At 35.2% G+C, this 15,495-nt stretch overlaps 1 protein-coding gene across 9 annotated transcripts in view; it reads right to left on the bottom strand.

The window, feature by feature from the left end:
* LOC121727379 overlaps positions 1–15,495 on the bottom strand; it is an 88,932-nt gene that overhangs the window by 29,340 nt on the left and 44,097 nt on the right. For all 9 annotated transcript variants that reach the window (XM_042115174.1, XM_042115175.1, XM_042115177.1 and 6 more), the window contains exons 11-16: positions 15,204–15,406; positions 14,477–14,816; positions 13,824–13,987; positions 13,560–13,667; positions 13,251–13,383; positions 12,666–12,869 (exon numbers count right to left, since the gene is read on the bottom strand). In XM_042115174.1, coding sequence (XP_041971108.1) covers positions 12,666–12,869; positions 13,251–13,383; positions 13,560–13,667; positions 13,824–13,987; positions 14,477–14,816; positions 15,204–15,406 — 1,152 coding nt within the window. The remainder of the gene's footprint in view (positions 1–12,665; positions 12,870–13,250; positions 13,384–13,559; positions 13,668–13,823; positions 13,988–14,476; positions 14,817–15,203; positions 15,407–15,495) is intronic.

The raw sequence follows: 15,495 nt of genomic DNA, 5'->3' as shown, positions 1-15,495 counted from the left end.
TTTATTTTATATGTACTTATATCTTGGTGTGAAGTGACCCTTAGATTTGTGGGTGCGGCTTTAGGCAAACTGATACAGTTTCATATATTATGACACCAATAATATACCTGTGGTTTTCCTGTTTATTACTTCATTCTCGAAAGCTTCTTAATTCTTATAATATTATGTACCTATAGGACGGAAGGACTGCTACTTTTGAGTCAAAATTTTGGTCACTTTATGATCGGTGCTTCCACAAATATAATATTTGTTGTCTAATGCCGGCACTCCACATAGGCCAGCGCGTTGGCGAGCGCGCTGGCCCAGCCTCTGGCCCAATGTGTAGAACGGGCGTTGGTGAGATAAATATTATCCCTCCGACGACGGCCGCAACAATGCTAAATCATACTGATATTATGAAACGACAGTTTGTCTGTCTGTCTGTTATCTCTTCATGGCCAAATCGACCTATGTGGCTCAGTTGGTGGATTATAGGTAGCTTCAGCCGGGGGTCGCGGGTTCGAATCCCACCGACGGAACAAAAAGTTTTCAAAGTTCCTGGGTCACGGATGTGTATTAAATATGTGTTTAATATAATAAAAATCTGAAATATATGTAGGTATAGTATAAAAGTATTAAATATATTTCCGTTGTCTGGTATCCAATACCCATAACACAAGTACTTCAGGTACTTAGCACGGGGCCAGACTGACGTGGTGTGAAGCGTCCATAGATATAGATATTATTATTAAATCGCTAAGCCGATTTTGCTGGGTATGGAGATTATTTTGGTCCCAGGAAAGGACATGGGATATTTTTTATCCCAGGGATAAGTACGGTTCCCGCACGATTAAACGAATTTTGATGCAACTGAGTTGCGAGCGTTTTCTAGTCAAAGATAATCCACACTCAAGGGACATTTCTAACGTATCAGAATAATATAACAAAACAATATAACGTATCAGAATATAACAAAACATATAACAACACATTAATAAGGGGGTTAATGTTTCGATAACATTTATTAATAGCTTATATGTTTCGATATTTCTAAATAGGAAGAAATATCAACAATTCAAAAGTAGAATAATTTTGCCACATTCATAAAATAATCATAAAAAATCTACGAATAATAAAAACTAAAATATATTATATCATCTTTGAAAGCGGTAATATTTGTGTCAACGCCTACTCTGCCGAATAAAATATATTTATTGTTTCGTTATTCCTTGAATAGGAGACACTATTATTAAATTTAAAGTGTTTAACAAAACAGTTAGTTAGTCTTAATAAACTCAATATTCCACAGTAATTGCTAAGCTCTAGTCTTTAACTGACTATACTATAACTGGTGGATAGCGTCACTAGTGTTATCCATCACCAATCACCATCAAGGGCGTCGCCAGCCGATGGCGCAGGGGGGGCAAGTTGACTTTACCTACTACAATTCATACTTTTCTTATTCTCTATGAATGAGAAAAGTAGGTATGAATTGTAGGTAAAGTCGACAGCACATGAAGCTTTTCACTTGCACTACGAGCCTTACATCTATTACCAGATTTTAATATTATAGTGGTCGTTGTTTGCATTATATTTGGCTACTTTTTTAGAATCTCTAGGGGGGGGGGCAGCTGCCCCTCCCTGCCCCCCCTTGGCGACGCCCTTGATCACCATACGTTTACAATTAATAATAATCATAAAATATTTAGGTGTTACTTTCTACTACTGAATCCAATATACCTAAAGAAAGCAACATTTTTTAGCCGACATATGGGTCCAGCAAAGCCAAAAGGTAGATAGGGTTCCTAATCTGTCACAATCTTAATTGGTTGCTCATACCGGGAACCAAGATTAAATTTTAATTTTGATAGCGGCGCTAATGAAGTGGCCGTATGTGGAACTGGGTGAAACTACGTAGAAAGTTCAACTAATAACTAATTTTCGATCTAAAATTATAATGTGTTATATCAAGTTCATTAATATTTAAAATCTATGGGCCATGTAACATCATTGGCCGTATCGAATACCGTTGACCAAATTACGTAACGGCTCAACATCATCCATCTAATATTTTTTGCGAACAGAAATTCTGGCACCGACAGGTGTTATTTAATACTGTTAGAAGCATTAACTGCAAATTTCCTCGTACTCATTGCGTATATAATTTGAAGTTGAATTACGGCACAGAATTTGAAGTGTTCATCTATGCACTTAGCACAATCAGGCGTAGGTAGCAATGAAATTAGGATTTAAGTTCTGCAATAAAAAATCAACACATCTTATTTACTTATCGACTGAGGTGACTGGCACTCCTTATTATGTTAGAAAAGTTTAGTGCATAAAAATTACCAAGTCAAAATTGTAAGCTTCTAAAGGCAGAAGCTTCTATGTTATATTTTGCATCTTGGCAAAATATTATGAAACACAAGAAAAAGTAAAATAGGTAAATAAGAATTGTGGATTGTGGCATATTGCAAGTCAACAAAAGGCCTTGTACTTTCAATGTTGGTTGGTCCCTTCACATGTAACTACAATCTGCAAGGATTCCCTTTACCCTTCGTTTCTTTTCCGAAGAAAAATATTTATGGTCAGTATGTAATGCTCCATAATATGTATAAAACTTTGAATGAGATAATCTTGTGCATTTATATTATCAATTTCTCGGCAACGGCTGAAAGTATTTCCATAAAATTAAGTAGAAGCTTTGGGGGAGAAAAAACTAAATAATTAAGACTAGTTAGTAATGGGCACATTTATCATAATTTACTATTATAAAATTCAGCATATTCAGCTTATTCAGCTTATTCAGCTTATTCAGCTGCAGATATTTTATTTTGAGTAATAAAAAAAACAGCTTAACAACCTATTAGATATATTTATCTATCATTATAATCGTTTAACGCTACTGTAATTCGAATATAAGCATTTTAATAGTAGCTAATAATTTAACTGACACCATTGATTAAAAAGAAATACATCCAGCTTTCTCTTCATGTTGCAAAATCACAATAGAAAACTTTTAAGATTTCTAGAATTTCATTTGTTATTGTATGTAGTTATGTAGTTTGTTTTAAAATTGTATTTTGTTACGAAAAGTAACATTATAATGGGTCAAATATTATGATTTAGGTTTCAAAAGTGGATTGTAAATAACATTTACTTCGTGAGAAGTTTACACTTTATTTCACTAGAAGTTGTAACATATTAACATTCTAAATTACTTGAACTTTAACAGTTTTATGGGGTAAATGGAAGGCCAGCCAAGCGAAAATTAATACATTTCACATAGTTAGCATATTTTATGTTATGTTTTTTATTATAATAGGAAATATATCAAGGAAACTTAGGGTCAATAAAGGCGTCACAACCGATTGCCTACCCTAACGTTGCTACAGGAACAAAAGTTCAGGTAAATTAACTAGGTATAAAAGTATGGACGGTTATGTATTTCAGAAGCAAGACATGCGATCAGGAAATCTAACCACATTGGCATAATACGCTTTTAGTTCCTGATTAAATAGTGTTGTCTGTTTTAACCATAAAGTTAATATACCTAGTGGAATAGAGAAACAAAGGCCTGAGCAAGAGAGATGTCACTATCAGTAACACTGCGTGTTAAAAAGAGACGTGTGAATTGTGATACATGACAACAGCACTCTTTTTTTGACGTCCAGTCGGCACGTGCCGCACGTTGACAATTTAATCTCATAGAAATCATGTTCAATCATGCTTGTGTAAGTGTATACGTACACATATTTTTACACACAGATGAAACCAATTTCGGTTTCGTTTGACAGCTCGAGATTGTTGCTCTAGTCCGGTATATTAACTTTATGGTTTTAACAGACTTTTAACCTAACAGAAATAGCGAGTGTAATGATACCGTTGTCTATCAATTACAGATGCACACATTTTACCTACTTACTATGATTTTACTGACGAGATCATTAATAATTAATCTTAATTACTGAGTCTGCATTTGGGTTGCATACGTCTGGCCACATTAGCCGCTTTCGGTGAAACGAATGCTTGTTCTAATTTTAAGCAAGGAATATAGTTATTATTAATTAGGGCAAAGTATTAAAATTATACCAGATTATACAGACGTTACCCACAACACACTGTCCTGAAGTATATCCCTCTCGAATAAGGAGAATCTCTTAACTCTTTATTCTATTATTATACGTGAGATACTCATCAATTATTGTTCAGAACTAAAATTAAAGTACGCTTATGCGTTCATAATGACAATTAGATATTAAAGGTAAGGATTATTTATTTTATTTTATTTCAAAAAAATAACATACCTTTGCGCTTGACCATTGAGCATGGTGACCACCTGAGCCACTATCCCTTTCATCGGAACCTCCTTGTCCAACATTATTTTCGTTTTGTCCATCATCACAAAAAAGTTTTTTGCACTTTTATTTGTAAAGTTTTCACACACTTTTCACTAAGAACAATAATTATCTTCAAAAATCACATTTGATTCCAATCTCCGCAGAGCGCTAGAATAGATATTCAAAGTAACCTATAGTAATAATTATAGACCGAGAAATCATAAAAGCAAAGCGCAGACTGCGCTTACATACATAATGACAGGTTTAGGTCGGGTTCGAACTGGTACATTACTTTTTATGACGTCTTTCGACTAAGTATAAAAAATAAAAATTCGGTTCGCGCTAATTACGGTTCGATTCTAACGGATTGTGCAAACATGTGACCCATTTTTGAGGTTTTTGTTAGGTTAGGTGACTAGGACGTTATTAATTATATTACATTGTGGAATGTACGGAACTAGATTACATTCGTATTTTACTGTTTATTATATATACATTCGTATGTTACTAGGTACGAATAATAAAATAGTTTGATTTGTGTATTACAAACTTTCTTTACTAATCAACACGAATGCTCTCAGATAATAATAATTAGCAGAACAATAAAATAACCTAAATATTATGTAGTAGATTAACCATCAGATCTGAAATATTTGTAGCCACCGTCCAGACACCGTCGCTTATCTTGAACTTAACAAGTAATTAAGAACGAACATGTTTTAAGTAACGTGTAATTAATTCGTTTATTATAATTAAGATTAAAAATTAAAAACGGCAGCGAGTTTTAAAAGCCGGCACATTCACATTTCACATATGTACATTGTTTTGATTAAATATTTAGATTCAAATTTTTAAAATTTACATTGTTTTAATTTTTAACCTTGATTTTGGGTAATCATAGAGATTTTGCATTCGCTTTCAAATTGTCAGTAGAAATCGCAACAAAAGTGATTTCTTCGGCGTTTTTTAATTGCGGTTGTCAGTGGAAATGTGTGTAACACTTCTTTTCATACAGAATACAAAACGTGGAAAGTTGAGACTTGAGAGTTGAGAATTAGATATTAGACCTAAGAGAGTATTAAGACCTTATGCATCCATTAGTTCTTAATGTTTCGTTATGCTGTATCCACACATGCCGCAGGCACTTAATCTATACTAATATTATAAATGCGAAAGTATCTCTGTCTGTCTGTCTGTCTGTCTGTCTGTCTGTCTGTCTGTCTCGCTTTCACGCCAAAACTACTGAACCGATTGCAATGAAATTTTGTACACAGTTATTCTAGAGTCTGAGAAAGGACATAGGCTACATTTTGATGTGGGAAAATATCTTATTTCCATGAAAATATCGATGAAAATTACTTCGCATTGCGCGTGGCCAGCGTTCATCCCGGGGGTCCTGGGTTCGAGTCCCGCAGGCGGAACAAAAAGTTTTTAATGTTCCTGGGTCTTGGATGTGTATTAAAATAATATTTCAAAAATCTTAAATATATTTTATGTATAATATTATAAAAAATCCAGAAATATATCGACGCGATGAAATGAACATTTTAGTTCTAATACGATTCAACAGATGGCGCTTTTTTTTTACTTCGTTATAAATGCGAAAGTATCTCTGTCTGTCTGTCTGTCTGTCTGTCTGTCTATCTGTCTGTCTGTCTGTCTGTCTGTCTCGCTTTCACGCCAAAACTACTGAACTGATTGCAATGAAATTTTGTACACAGTTATTCTAGAGTCTGAGAAAGGACATAGGCTACATTTTGATGTGGGAAAATATCTTATTTCCATGAAAATATCGATGAAAATGAATTCGCATTGCGCGTGGCCAGCGCTCATCCCGGGGGTCCTGGGTTCGAGTCCCGCAGGCGGAACAAAAAGTTTTCAATGTTCCTGGGTCTTGGATGTGTATTAAAATAATATTTCAAAAATCTTAAATATATTTTATGTATAATATTATAAAAAATCCAGAAATATATCGACGCGATGAAATGAACATTTTAGTTCTAATACGATTCAACAGATGGCGCTTTTTTTTTACTTCGTTGTAACATAGAACTAATCATACTTATTAGTTATTATATTTTTATTTATAGTTTTTAATACGTTAGAATATTATGTTTAATAATATTATCACTTGCTATAATAATAATCAATCTATCTGATCTTATAGAACTCCTACTGCATTTCTAAGGAGTTCGAGTGTGTTGTGTTGGCCTATATTCCATCCAGAAAATATTTTTACATTTTAGTTCTAATATATGAAAACAGATGGCGCTTTATTTTTACTTCATTATTATAACAGAACTAATCATACCTACTTTATTATATATTATTGTTTTTATTCATAACTAGCTGTTGCCCGCGACTTCGTCCGCGTGGACTTTAGTTTATAGCGCGCGGTGTCAACAAAATTTGTGTCAAATTTAAAAACTTTTTAAAACCCTGGTAAGTGGTACCCCTCTTAGGGCCGCGCAGCGCGCTACACCGGAATGGCAGCGCTGAAAGTGCTCGCCTCGCCGCTGCCATTCCGGTGTAGCGCGGCCCTTAATTAATCAAAATACCCAAAAACAGCTGTGCAGTGTGCACATAATCTGTACTAATATTATGAATGCGAAAGTATCTCTGTCTGTCTGTCTGTCTGTCAGTCTCGCTTTCACGCCAAACGCCAAAACTACCGAACCGATTGTAATGAAATTTTGTATACTGATAGTCTAAAGCCTGAGAAAGGACATAGGCTACTTTTTTACTGGAAAAAAGGGTTGTAAGGGTCGTAAATTTGTTCAAAAAATTCATAATAGATGGCGCCGTGCGTCTTCTACATCGCGCTGACGCTTGCTCAAAAGTCTTTCTATAAGAGGTGGTATCATCTTACATTTAAGTCTCGATTTTTTTCGATTGTTATATCTATTCTACGGTATTAAATAACTCAGTACTTTATCTGTGCAGGCAGTGACGTAACCTTAAGACCAAATTTCACCAACGACTGTTAAAGTTAATGCTCGAATTAGTATCACGTTAGCTGTTTCGTTTTTCATATGAATGAAAGAGAAGACAGGATATTTTAACAAGCTGTTAACACTAACAGACGTTGGTGAAATTGGGGCTAAACCTATCAATGATAAATAGTTTATGGGTAAAGTTGTGTAATTGGGGGGCTAAATAAGCTTTAAAATTTGGCATAATATATAAAGTTTAACATACAAAAATGAAGTACTTATTGTTTGCACACTGCACAGCTGTATTGATTTAAGGGGTACCAGGGTTTTTTTATAAAAGCTTTTGACACCAATTTTGTTGACATCGCGCGCTATAAACTGAAGTCCACGCGGACGAAGTCGCGGGCAACAGCTAGTAGTATTATACGAATAAAACGAATGTTTGTCTAGAATCAAAGTTCCTGAACTTATCAAATCATCTTGTGGGTTTTTATAATCGATGTTTGTTGCAATACTATTATTCAATTTTGTTATATAATATATTATAGTAGCTCAGTACTCATATTAAAATTTTGATTAAAAATACATATAGGAATTGTAGTATCTACTGAAAGAAAGTTAACTACCGTTTGTAGTAAATAGGAAAACTATTAACTTACTTTTATTATTTTACGAAAGCACTATTTAGTTGCTCGGGAGTAATAAAATTTTAAATGTTAGTCGACTGACCCAAAACTGTTTTCTAATCGCATAAACAATGGACTATGGCACAATAATTCGAGATAAAGTTCACCGTATTACACTACGTACTGTAACAATTACTACTTTATCGATGCAACATGCCGAAATATCAGGCAATTCGATATTGCTATAGCAACGAGTTGCTAACAACTTTAGGGTTGATAACCCTAAAGTTCCGCTCAAAGCTTGGCTGAAGTTCTTACACCAACCCTGCAATTAACGTTTAAGACTGCCTGTCTGCTGTGGACTCGAAAGTTTTAACATTTTTTTATATTTTGTCCGACTTTCAAAAAGGAGGTTTTACGTCCGTCGTATGTATTTTTATTTTTTAAATTCTATATTCTGTCTTCTTCGTAGCTATTTCCCACTTTACGTAGGGCCGGCTCATAGTATATTTGCCAAGAAATTCTAACTTGGGTTGTTGATTAAGGCAGTAAAAATGTTTAAAATTTCCATAAAAATAACGTTCATTTTACCCACGGAAGGTATGCAGTAAGGACTAGAAAAGGTATTCAAGGCACTTTAAATGTGCGTACTGCGTTGTTTTAGCCTCTTAAAAGGTGGTTGGGACTCAGGTAGGTACTAGGTAGGTTTAAAGAGCGTCGATGTTGAGAACACTTAAAAGTACTCACAACCTACAACAACAAACATTTGACCCTTTTATCTTTAAAAGCCTTTATACTGAAACAACTACACCCAGGTATAGTTGATATCACTATCTGAATCATAAAAGCATGTAAAAGGCTATCTAATCTAAGGTCCTTAGTTTTCAGATACACATCTATACAGTGTGTAACAAAAATTAGTGATAATACTTTAGGGTGTGTACGTGTTTTTGGTCTTTCAGCGCTGCTACTTTCACAGTGAACTCTCTACAAGGAACACGTACACACCCTAAAGTATTATCACTAGTTTTTGTTACACACTGTATATATATAGATGTGTATCTGAAAACTAAGGACCACGTCTTGAAAAGTTTTGCTTTTCTGTTAGTTGTTATCAATACTTGTTATCTAAGTGCCTACACTACAGATATTTTTATTTGTGTATAGGTAAACAACCAGGACGAAAGCTAGGAGATTAACATTATGTAGTTTTAACAATTTGTTAAAATAGAGGATTATTTTATCCTATTTACGAAATTTACGAACAATAACCGATAGCCCTGTGGCCTGTATGTAGGGCAATAAGAATAAATAGTGAAAGATTCATTCAAAAGCAGGTAGGATACCAATACCATAGTAGGTAATAGACGAGGTACGTAGTAAAAAAGCTTAGTGATTGTTAAGGGCTCATTGAAGCGTTTAAATGTAACGGAATTAGGGTACGGCACAAGGCCCGTATTTATAATTTACGAGGGCCCACATTTGCACGTGTTCCATAAAAGGCCAAAAGGCCAGATGTGACACATCACACATGGCAATCTTCATTTTGGCATTAGATTGTTTGGAAACATTTGAGTTGCAAAGTTTAATAACATTGCTGATAGGAAATGCTGATACGATATCAGTCGCTTGTTTGTAGAATTTATGTTAGAATAATGTTATAATATGCATAGGTTCAATTTTATTGATTTAGGTTGATGAAAGCTCACAAGTCACACTGAATCGTTATTATTTACCTACATATATTTTATGATTCGTTTGTTTTGTTTATGTAAATAATTACTTATTTAAGTAAGTCGTTTTCACGCGGTTTCGTTTTCATTTTTTTTTTCTTTATTGTTACCAGTATTTTGATATTGCATTTAATCCCATGTGGTTGTTTCTGGAACTTTCACAATTTTCGAAAAAAGCATAAAAAGCTAAAAACTTTTACCAACTAATCTAAACCGCTAGGAACTTTTTTTTTGAACAGTGAGTTGTCGATTGTATATATCATATTATTCACCAATTTCTAAATATTCAAAAACACCAACACGCACTGCACAGTGCACTGAATCAATTGAGTTGAGTTTATCGTTCAATGACCGCAGCGAGTAACGTACGGTCGCGCGCGCGTCGATACACTGACTGCAAGCGGCACGGGCAGGCGGCCGCGGCAGGCGACAGGCGGCGAGATGATCCGAAACCACCAGCTGCCCGATTACCTCATGGTGCAAGGACCTTTCGACACAAAGCTCACGCTAAATCCACCTTGAAAATCGGGAGACCAACCGCGAAATTTTACTTGCGAAACGTCACTGCTTGCCACATTCTGGCAAAAACTTTAATTAATTGGATTGAGATATTCAATAAAGTTTTTGTAAACTCGTTGGGATTTCAAAAGTATTTCCTAACTGTAAGGGCAAATTTTAAAAAGAACTGCATATTTCTCGAAAACCAATAGCCTGACGAAAAAGTTGCGGTATTTCACACGACTGACGCATATTTGAAACTAATAAACATCAGAATTCGCTTCCAATCTAATTTTGGATATTTGACGGACTTTTTTAGTTCAACTGCTTCAACACCATGAATTTACGGTTGAAGGCCGACCTGTAGTTTACGGGAAATTCACCATTGTTTCAATATGAAGGTCGCGCTAGATACAATACGGAGTCCCCACCTCGATCATAGTGTGCTCATACGAAAGCAACGGTTATAAAATTACAATATCCCATTAGCAATTTAACGGAGAACGATCCGAGGTACCTCCTATAAAATTTTTCTAGGTACCTCCTATAAGTTTTTTCTATTCAATTCATTGATACGAGAAATTGCGGTAGTTCGGCTTTTTGTTTTTGGGGCCTAAATCTATATTACCTATGTAAACGAAAATATCTGAAGAAAAGGCCTTAAAAGCGGAAAATGTTATTTAACTTTTGATTAATAGCGATGAATCCAGACTCCAGAGCCATAAACAATGTCAATAAACATTTAACCACTGCTACTAATCACGCCGGCAATTGTTTGTTTGATATTTCGTGACAATTTCTCTTTGTCTCCGAGCTATGATATCTTTTGTTTGCTTTTGAACAATGCATAATAGGAACATATTCTACGTACTGAGCTCACGAGAAATTAGACGTTCACGTTGGTATCAATATATCATTAGTTGAGTGAAATGAGAAAGCAAGATATCAATACCAGTATCGCACTATTCATACAATAAAAAAATCCTAAGTTTTTTTAGAATTCACGAGTTTTGATACTTAACTTTTTTTAAATTAAAATTTGAGTACTTACCAATACTTAAAAATAAAAATTTGATTTTATCAAAACATTCTTTCTCTCAACAAAATCCGTCCTCTTACGTCATCCATCAGGGGGCGCAAAATACAAGTTGTAACTAAACAAAGTTACAATACTTTAGGATGTGTATGAGGCCTCTGTATAGAGTTTATTGTGAAAGTAGCAGCGCTAAAAGAGCAATTTTTTTGTGATTTATATGGGCAAGCGCAGTCTCGTCATGAATTTACATTTGAACTATACATTTAAGGCGCTGTGGTTGTTGCAACTACGTAAAATGAGTTTTTTAGATAATGTTTTTTGTAAAGAAAATGTCATTTTTGAAGTATAAAAAAGTACCGTTTTAAAATTGAGAAAATTTCCTATACGCAAAGGTATATTATATAAATACCTTTGCCTTTGCGTATATATAAGTACACAGTTTGAAAAATTCTGCTCGATAGAAAAAAATCTCAAAGATGACTGTTATAACGCTGTTTTTTTATAATTAAATCATTTTATGGCTAAATTACACACTTTCTAGTAAAAACAAAAAATGTAGTACATTTGTCGTAACCGATTGCCTAACCTAAACGATTTGATATATTTGATTTGTGTAATACTAAAAACAAAAGGTTTTTTCTCCTATTTCCTATTATCAAGGCACGCGGCGAGCGCGTAAACGCCACTGTAAAAGGCGCGCTGATATCATATATTATTTTAATGTCCTTTACGTCGATATTCGTACTGACAGACATCGACCTGCTTATTTTAGGGACTACTGAGCCTTAAGTTAAATAAAAAGTTGCTCTTTCAGCGCTGCTACTTTCACGGTGAACTCTTTACAAGAAACACATACACACTACACACACAATTGAAGTATTATCACTTAGTTTTGTTACACCTACCAATATATTATATTGCCGTCATCAAATTAGGTCTTGCCTTGGCACTGTTTGGCTAGCCAGTTGCATCTGCATGCTTTAAACTACCATGACCTAGCGATGAAAATGGGTAAAAATTTCCGATGTCAATTTAGTAACTTTTAAAATGTAAATAAAATTATCAAGAGTTTTCCAAATTTTTAATTCCAAAAAATAAATTTTATTTTGAATGCATTATGTTTTTAAATCACGGAGTGTAGCATTCGTCACGTATTTTTAATATTTATCATTGTGGTTTACTTTCTTATTATGTTTCGTTATTGCATGCATAAATAGTTACAAAAAGTACGAAGAAAATGTCAACAAGGTATGCAATGACCGAAACATGATAAAGGAATGCAATCTGTACGTACCTAATCGTATTTAATTAAGACTTTAAATAATTACTTTAATTAAGACATCATAAAGATTTTCGATATTTGGCTAACGTTTTTAAGCTATAACATTTTGTAGCAGAATCGCCCACAGATTGTATGTGTTGTAGATTTAACTTATAATTTATATCCATACACCTTTTTCTTCTGGAAATGAGATATCGTCACCACTCATCGGTACAGAATATTCAAGAAAAGTACTCACCCGATGTTGCTGAGGCTGGTGTTGCTGCCACTGAGCGACTCCGACGGCTTCCCCTGTGCCATGGCCGCCAACTGTCGGTCCAGCATGTTGTTCTTCTCCAGCAGTTGGCTCCACTGCCGCACCGCTGCCTTCGACGACGACAGCTCCTGGCGAAGCTGTCGCTCGTCCAAAGAGTTCAGCCCACTCCGCAATGAGCTGTCGAGTCTGTTGAAAATGTGAATTTCGTATTCCATACAGCTCTTTCTCCTAGTACGAATTCATACATTCATATTGTCAAACTTTCGAAAGTAATTTAAATCGAAAGTTTTTTTTGAACGAAGTTCCTTATCGCGCGTTGCTAAAGGGGGCTAGACGGAAAAAATTAAGACCAAAAAGTTGGCACGACACTTTTAGCCACAGACATAGGAGATAGATACCGCAAGTATTCATTTCGCATTTCGCTACTGAATTCGAAATGTTATTATGCATAATATTATCATGTTTCAAACCATGACACGACACACAAAGTTCATAATGTCAAAGTAAAGAATTTATAGGATCAAATAATCCTAAACATTTTCAATTATTTTTTCTGCCAAAACATACCTTTCAATATAATCGTCGACGCTCTGTAAGCTGGTGATGGACTGTGCTAGGTCGTTGTCCATCATGAGATCATCAGACGCCAGGCTCGACAGCGTGTCCAGTGAGGCTGTCCGCTCCGTCGGGTTCCGTCCGCCTATGAAAACAGAAGGCATGAAGTTTCGTACAGTTTCCTTCAGTTTTCAAATATTATATTCAGTTTCCAGATATTAGATAAAATCTAAAATTTTTGGGATTTTAGTCTGGATAATAACTACGGACTTATACTAATAAACAACTATTCACATTTTTAGCAAAGTTTTCTCTACTTACACTTTCGACTTCTTTGGGCTATTGGACTGGACAAGAAATCTTTGGATTTCCTCATTTTGCTTGCGTCAGAATCTGCCCTTTTCACGGACGGACTGCCGTGGTTGTTCTCTAAAACACAATAAACAAGCATTACTGATTGACCATATTATAATTGAAACGGCGCTTTTAATTAAGTAAATTTTATGAACACATTGAAAGAGTATGAACTGTGAAATCGCTTCAAATGTTAGTTATTTTTTTTTCTTAAACATCTTTCTTACTTACTTCTAAACAAAAGTGCTGGTTGATCAGCTATTTCATCGTCGAAGAAGTCTCTCCCGTCAGACAGTGATAATGATCCGGACGCATGTGTGGGTGTGCCGGGGGAGGGCGGTGTGTTGTTCTTGCTGCCTTCGCACGCTCCCTCGCCGATAGTTCCACTTTCGTCACTGGTGAAAAAAATAGTTTTTATCTATATTTTGCACCATCGAAGAAATTGTCTCAGGTGACCTTATTTTCCTGTTCTGAGCAGGTGACAGACCTACGTCAGTCGGGCTATATCCATGCCATGCTATATTACTATAACTAGCTATTTGACCGAGCTTTGCTCGGTATTCGATGAAAATGACATTTTCTAAAAATGATTCCTAGCTAGATCAATTTATCGCCTCCGAAACCCCCTCTATACTAAATTTCATGAAAATCGTTGGAGCCTATTCCGAGATTCCAATTATATACATATAATATACAAGAATTGCTCGTTTAAAATATATGATAAGATATAAGTACTATCATATCACTGTTAGTTATGATCATAATGATTATATTCTCTTTGGTTATGATCCGGTGGCTAGGTTTGACATAAAGCTACCAGAATGTGTAGGTCTGTCATCTGCTTATGAATAAAATTTTTTGATAGTGCAAGCTATTATCATTACCTTCCGTCCTTGACTTGTGCAAAATGATCATCCATAACTCCATCTATTTCCTCCACAATCGGTTCTGGTGTCCTAGTCTTGGTGTTAGCAGTTTGGTACGCACTAGAAATGGACGGAGGATCTCTTTCAATGTGCAAATCATTGTTTGAGTCGCTTGTGCTCGTCGACGATATAAGACTGTCAGCTGGCGACGTCTCGTCGTCCAGTAAGCTTTGCGTAGAAGTTTCTAGAGCTGATATATCGAATTTAGATTCCTCCAGGGTGAGAGTCAAATTATTTGGATCGTTACTTTGGTTTGTGCATGTGCTTGTTGTACTGTAATTTGAACTTGTCATTGAACCTAAAAATAGAACGATTTGCGTGGTCAGTGAACTGTTATGATCGTGAACGTAAAACACTTATCCAATACTTCCAAAACCAAGAGCTATGAAAGTATTAGATAAGTCCGATAGACGGTTAAAAGTAATATGTATGTAAAATATTATATAATATAAGAGCGTATTTGCCTGTCAGTCTGCTACTTCTACAGTTTACACCACAGATTTTAGAAGGTTCTGAGGTTTACACATTTGAGTCATTGATTTGATTTAGATGGGTATAAAATTACAATTTTTAGAGATACTTTCAGCCCGGCAAAGGGCTTAAGATAATTTTATCGAGGAGAGATAAATGGTTGTATATCAAAACTCAAGCTACATCTTGTTGTCATATTATATTTTAATCTTACCCATCATCGTGCTACGAAGAGCATCATGTTGGCTTAGCGTCAGAGACTTCATCAACAACGGATGTGGCACTGGGGGCTCGTCCACTATGACTATAGTTTTCATTGGAACCTCCGATCCCACCTTTACATCCTTCGTTTCTACCTTTGATTTGTCGTCTTCACAACTTGAAACACTTAATGCCAAAGACACGTCATCTTGTGACCTGAAAAAAAGTATTTAGGTTGGATTTCACCATGTCGATATCTATATTCGTGAATTCAAGAAACAAAATTAGATGTAAGTATAATAAGA

The sequence above is a fragment of the Aricia agestis genome, chromosome 5, assembly GCF_905147365.1.
Source record: "Aricia agestis chromosome 5, ilAriAges1.1, whole genome shotgun sequence".
Lineage (NCBI taxonomy): Eukaryota > Metazoa > Arthropoda > Insecta > Lepidoptera > Lycaenidae > Aricia > Aricia agestis.
Note: the sequence above shows the minus strand (reverse complement) of the source record. Positions and strands in the feature narration are given on the sequence as shown.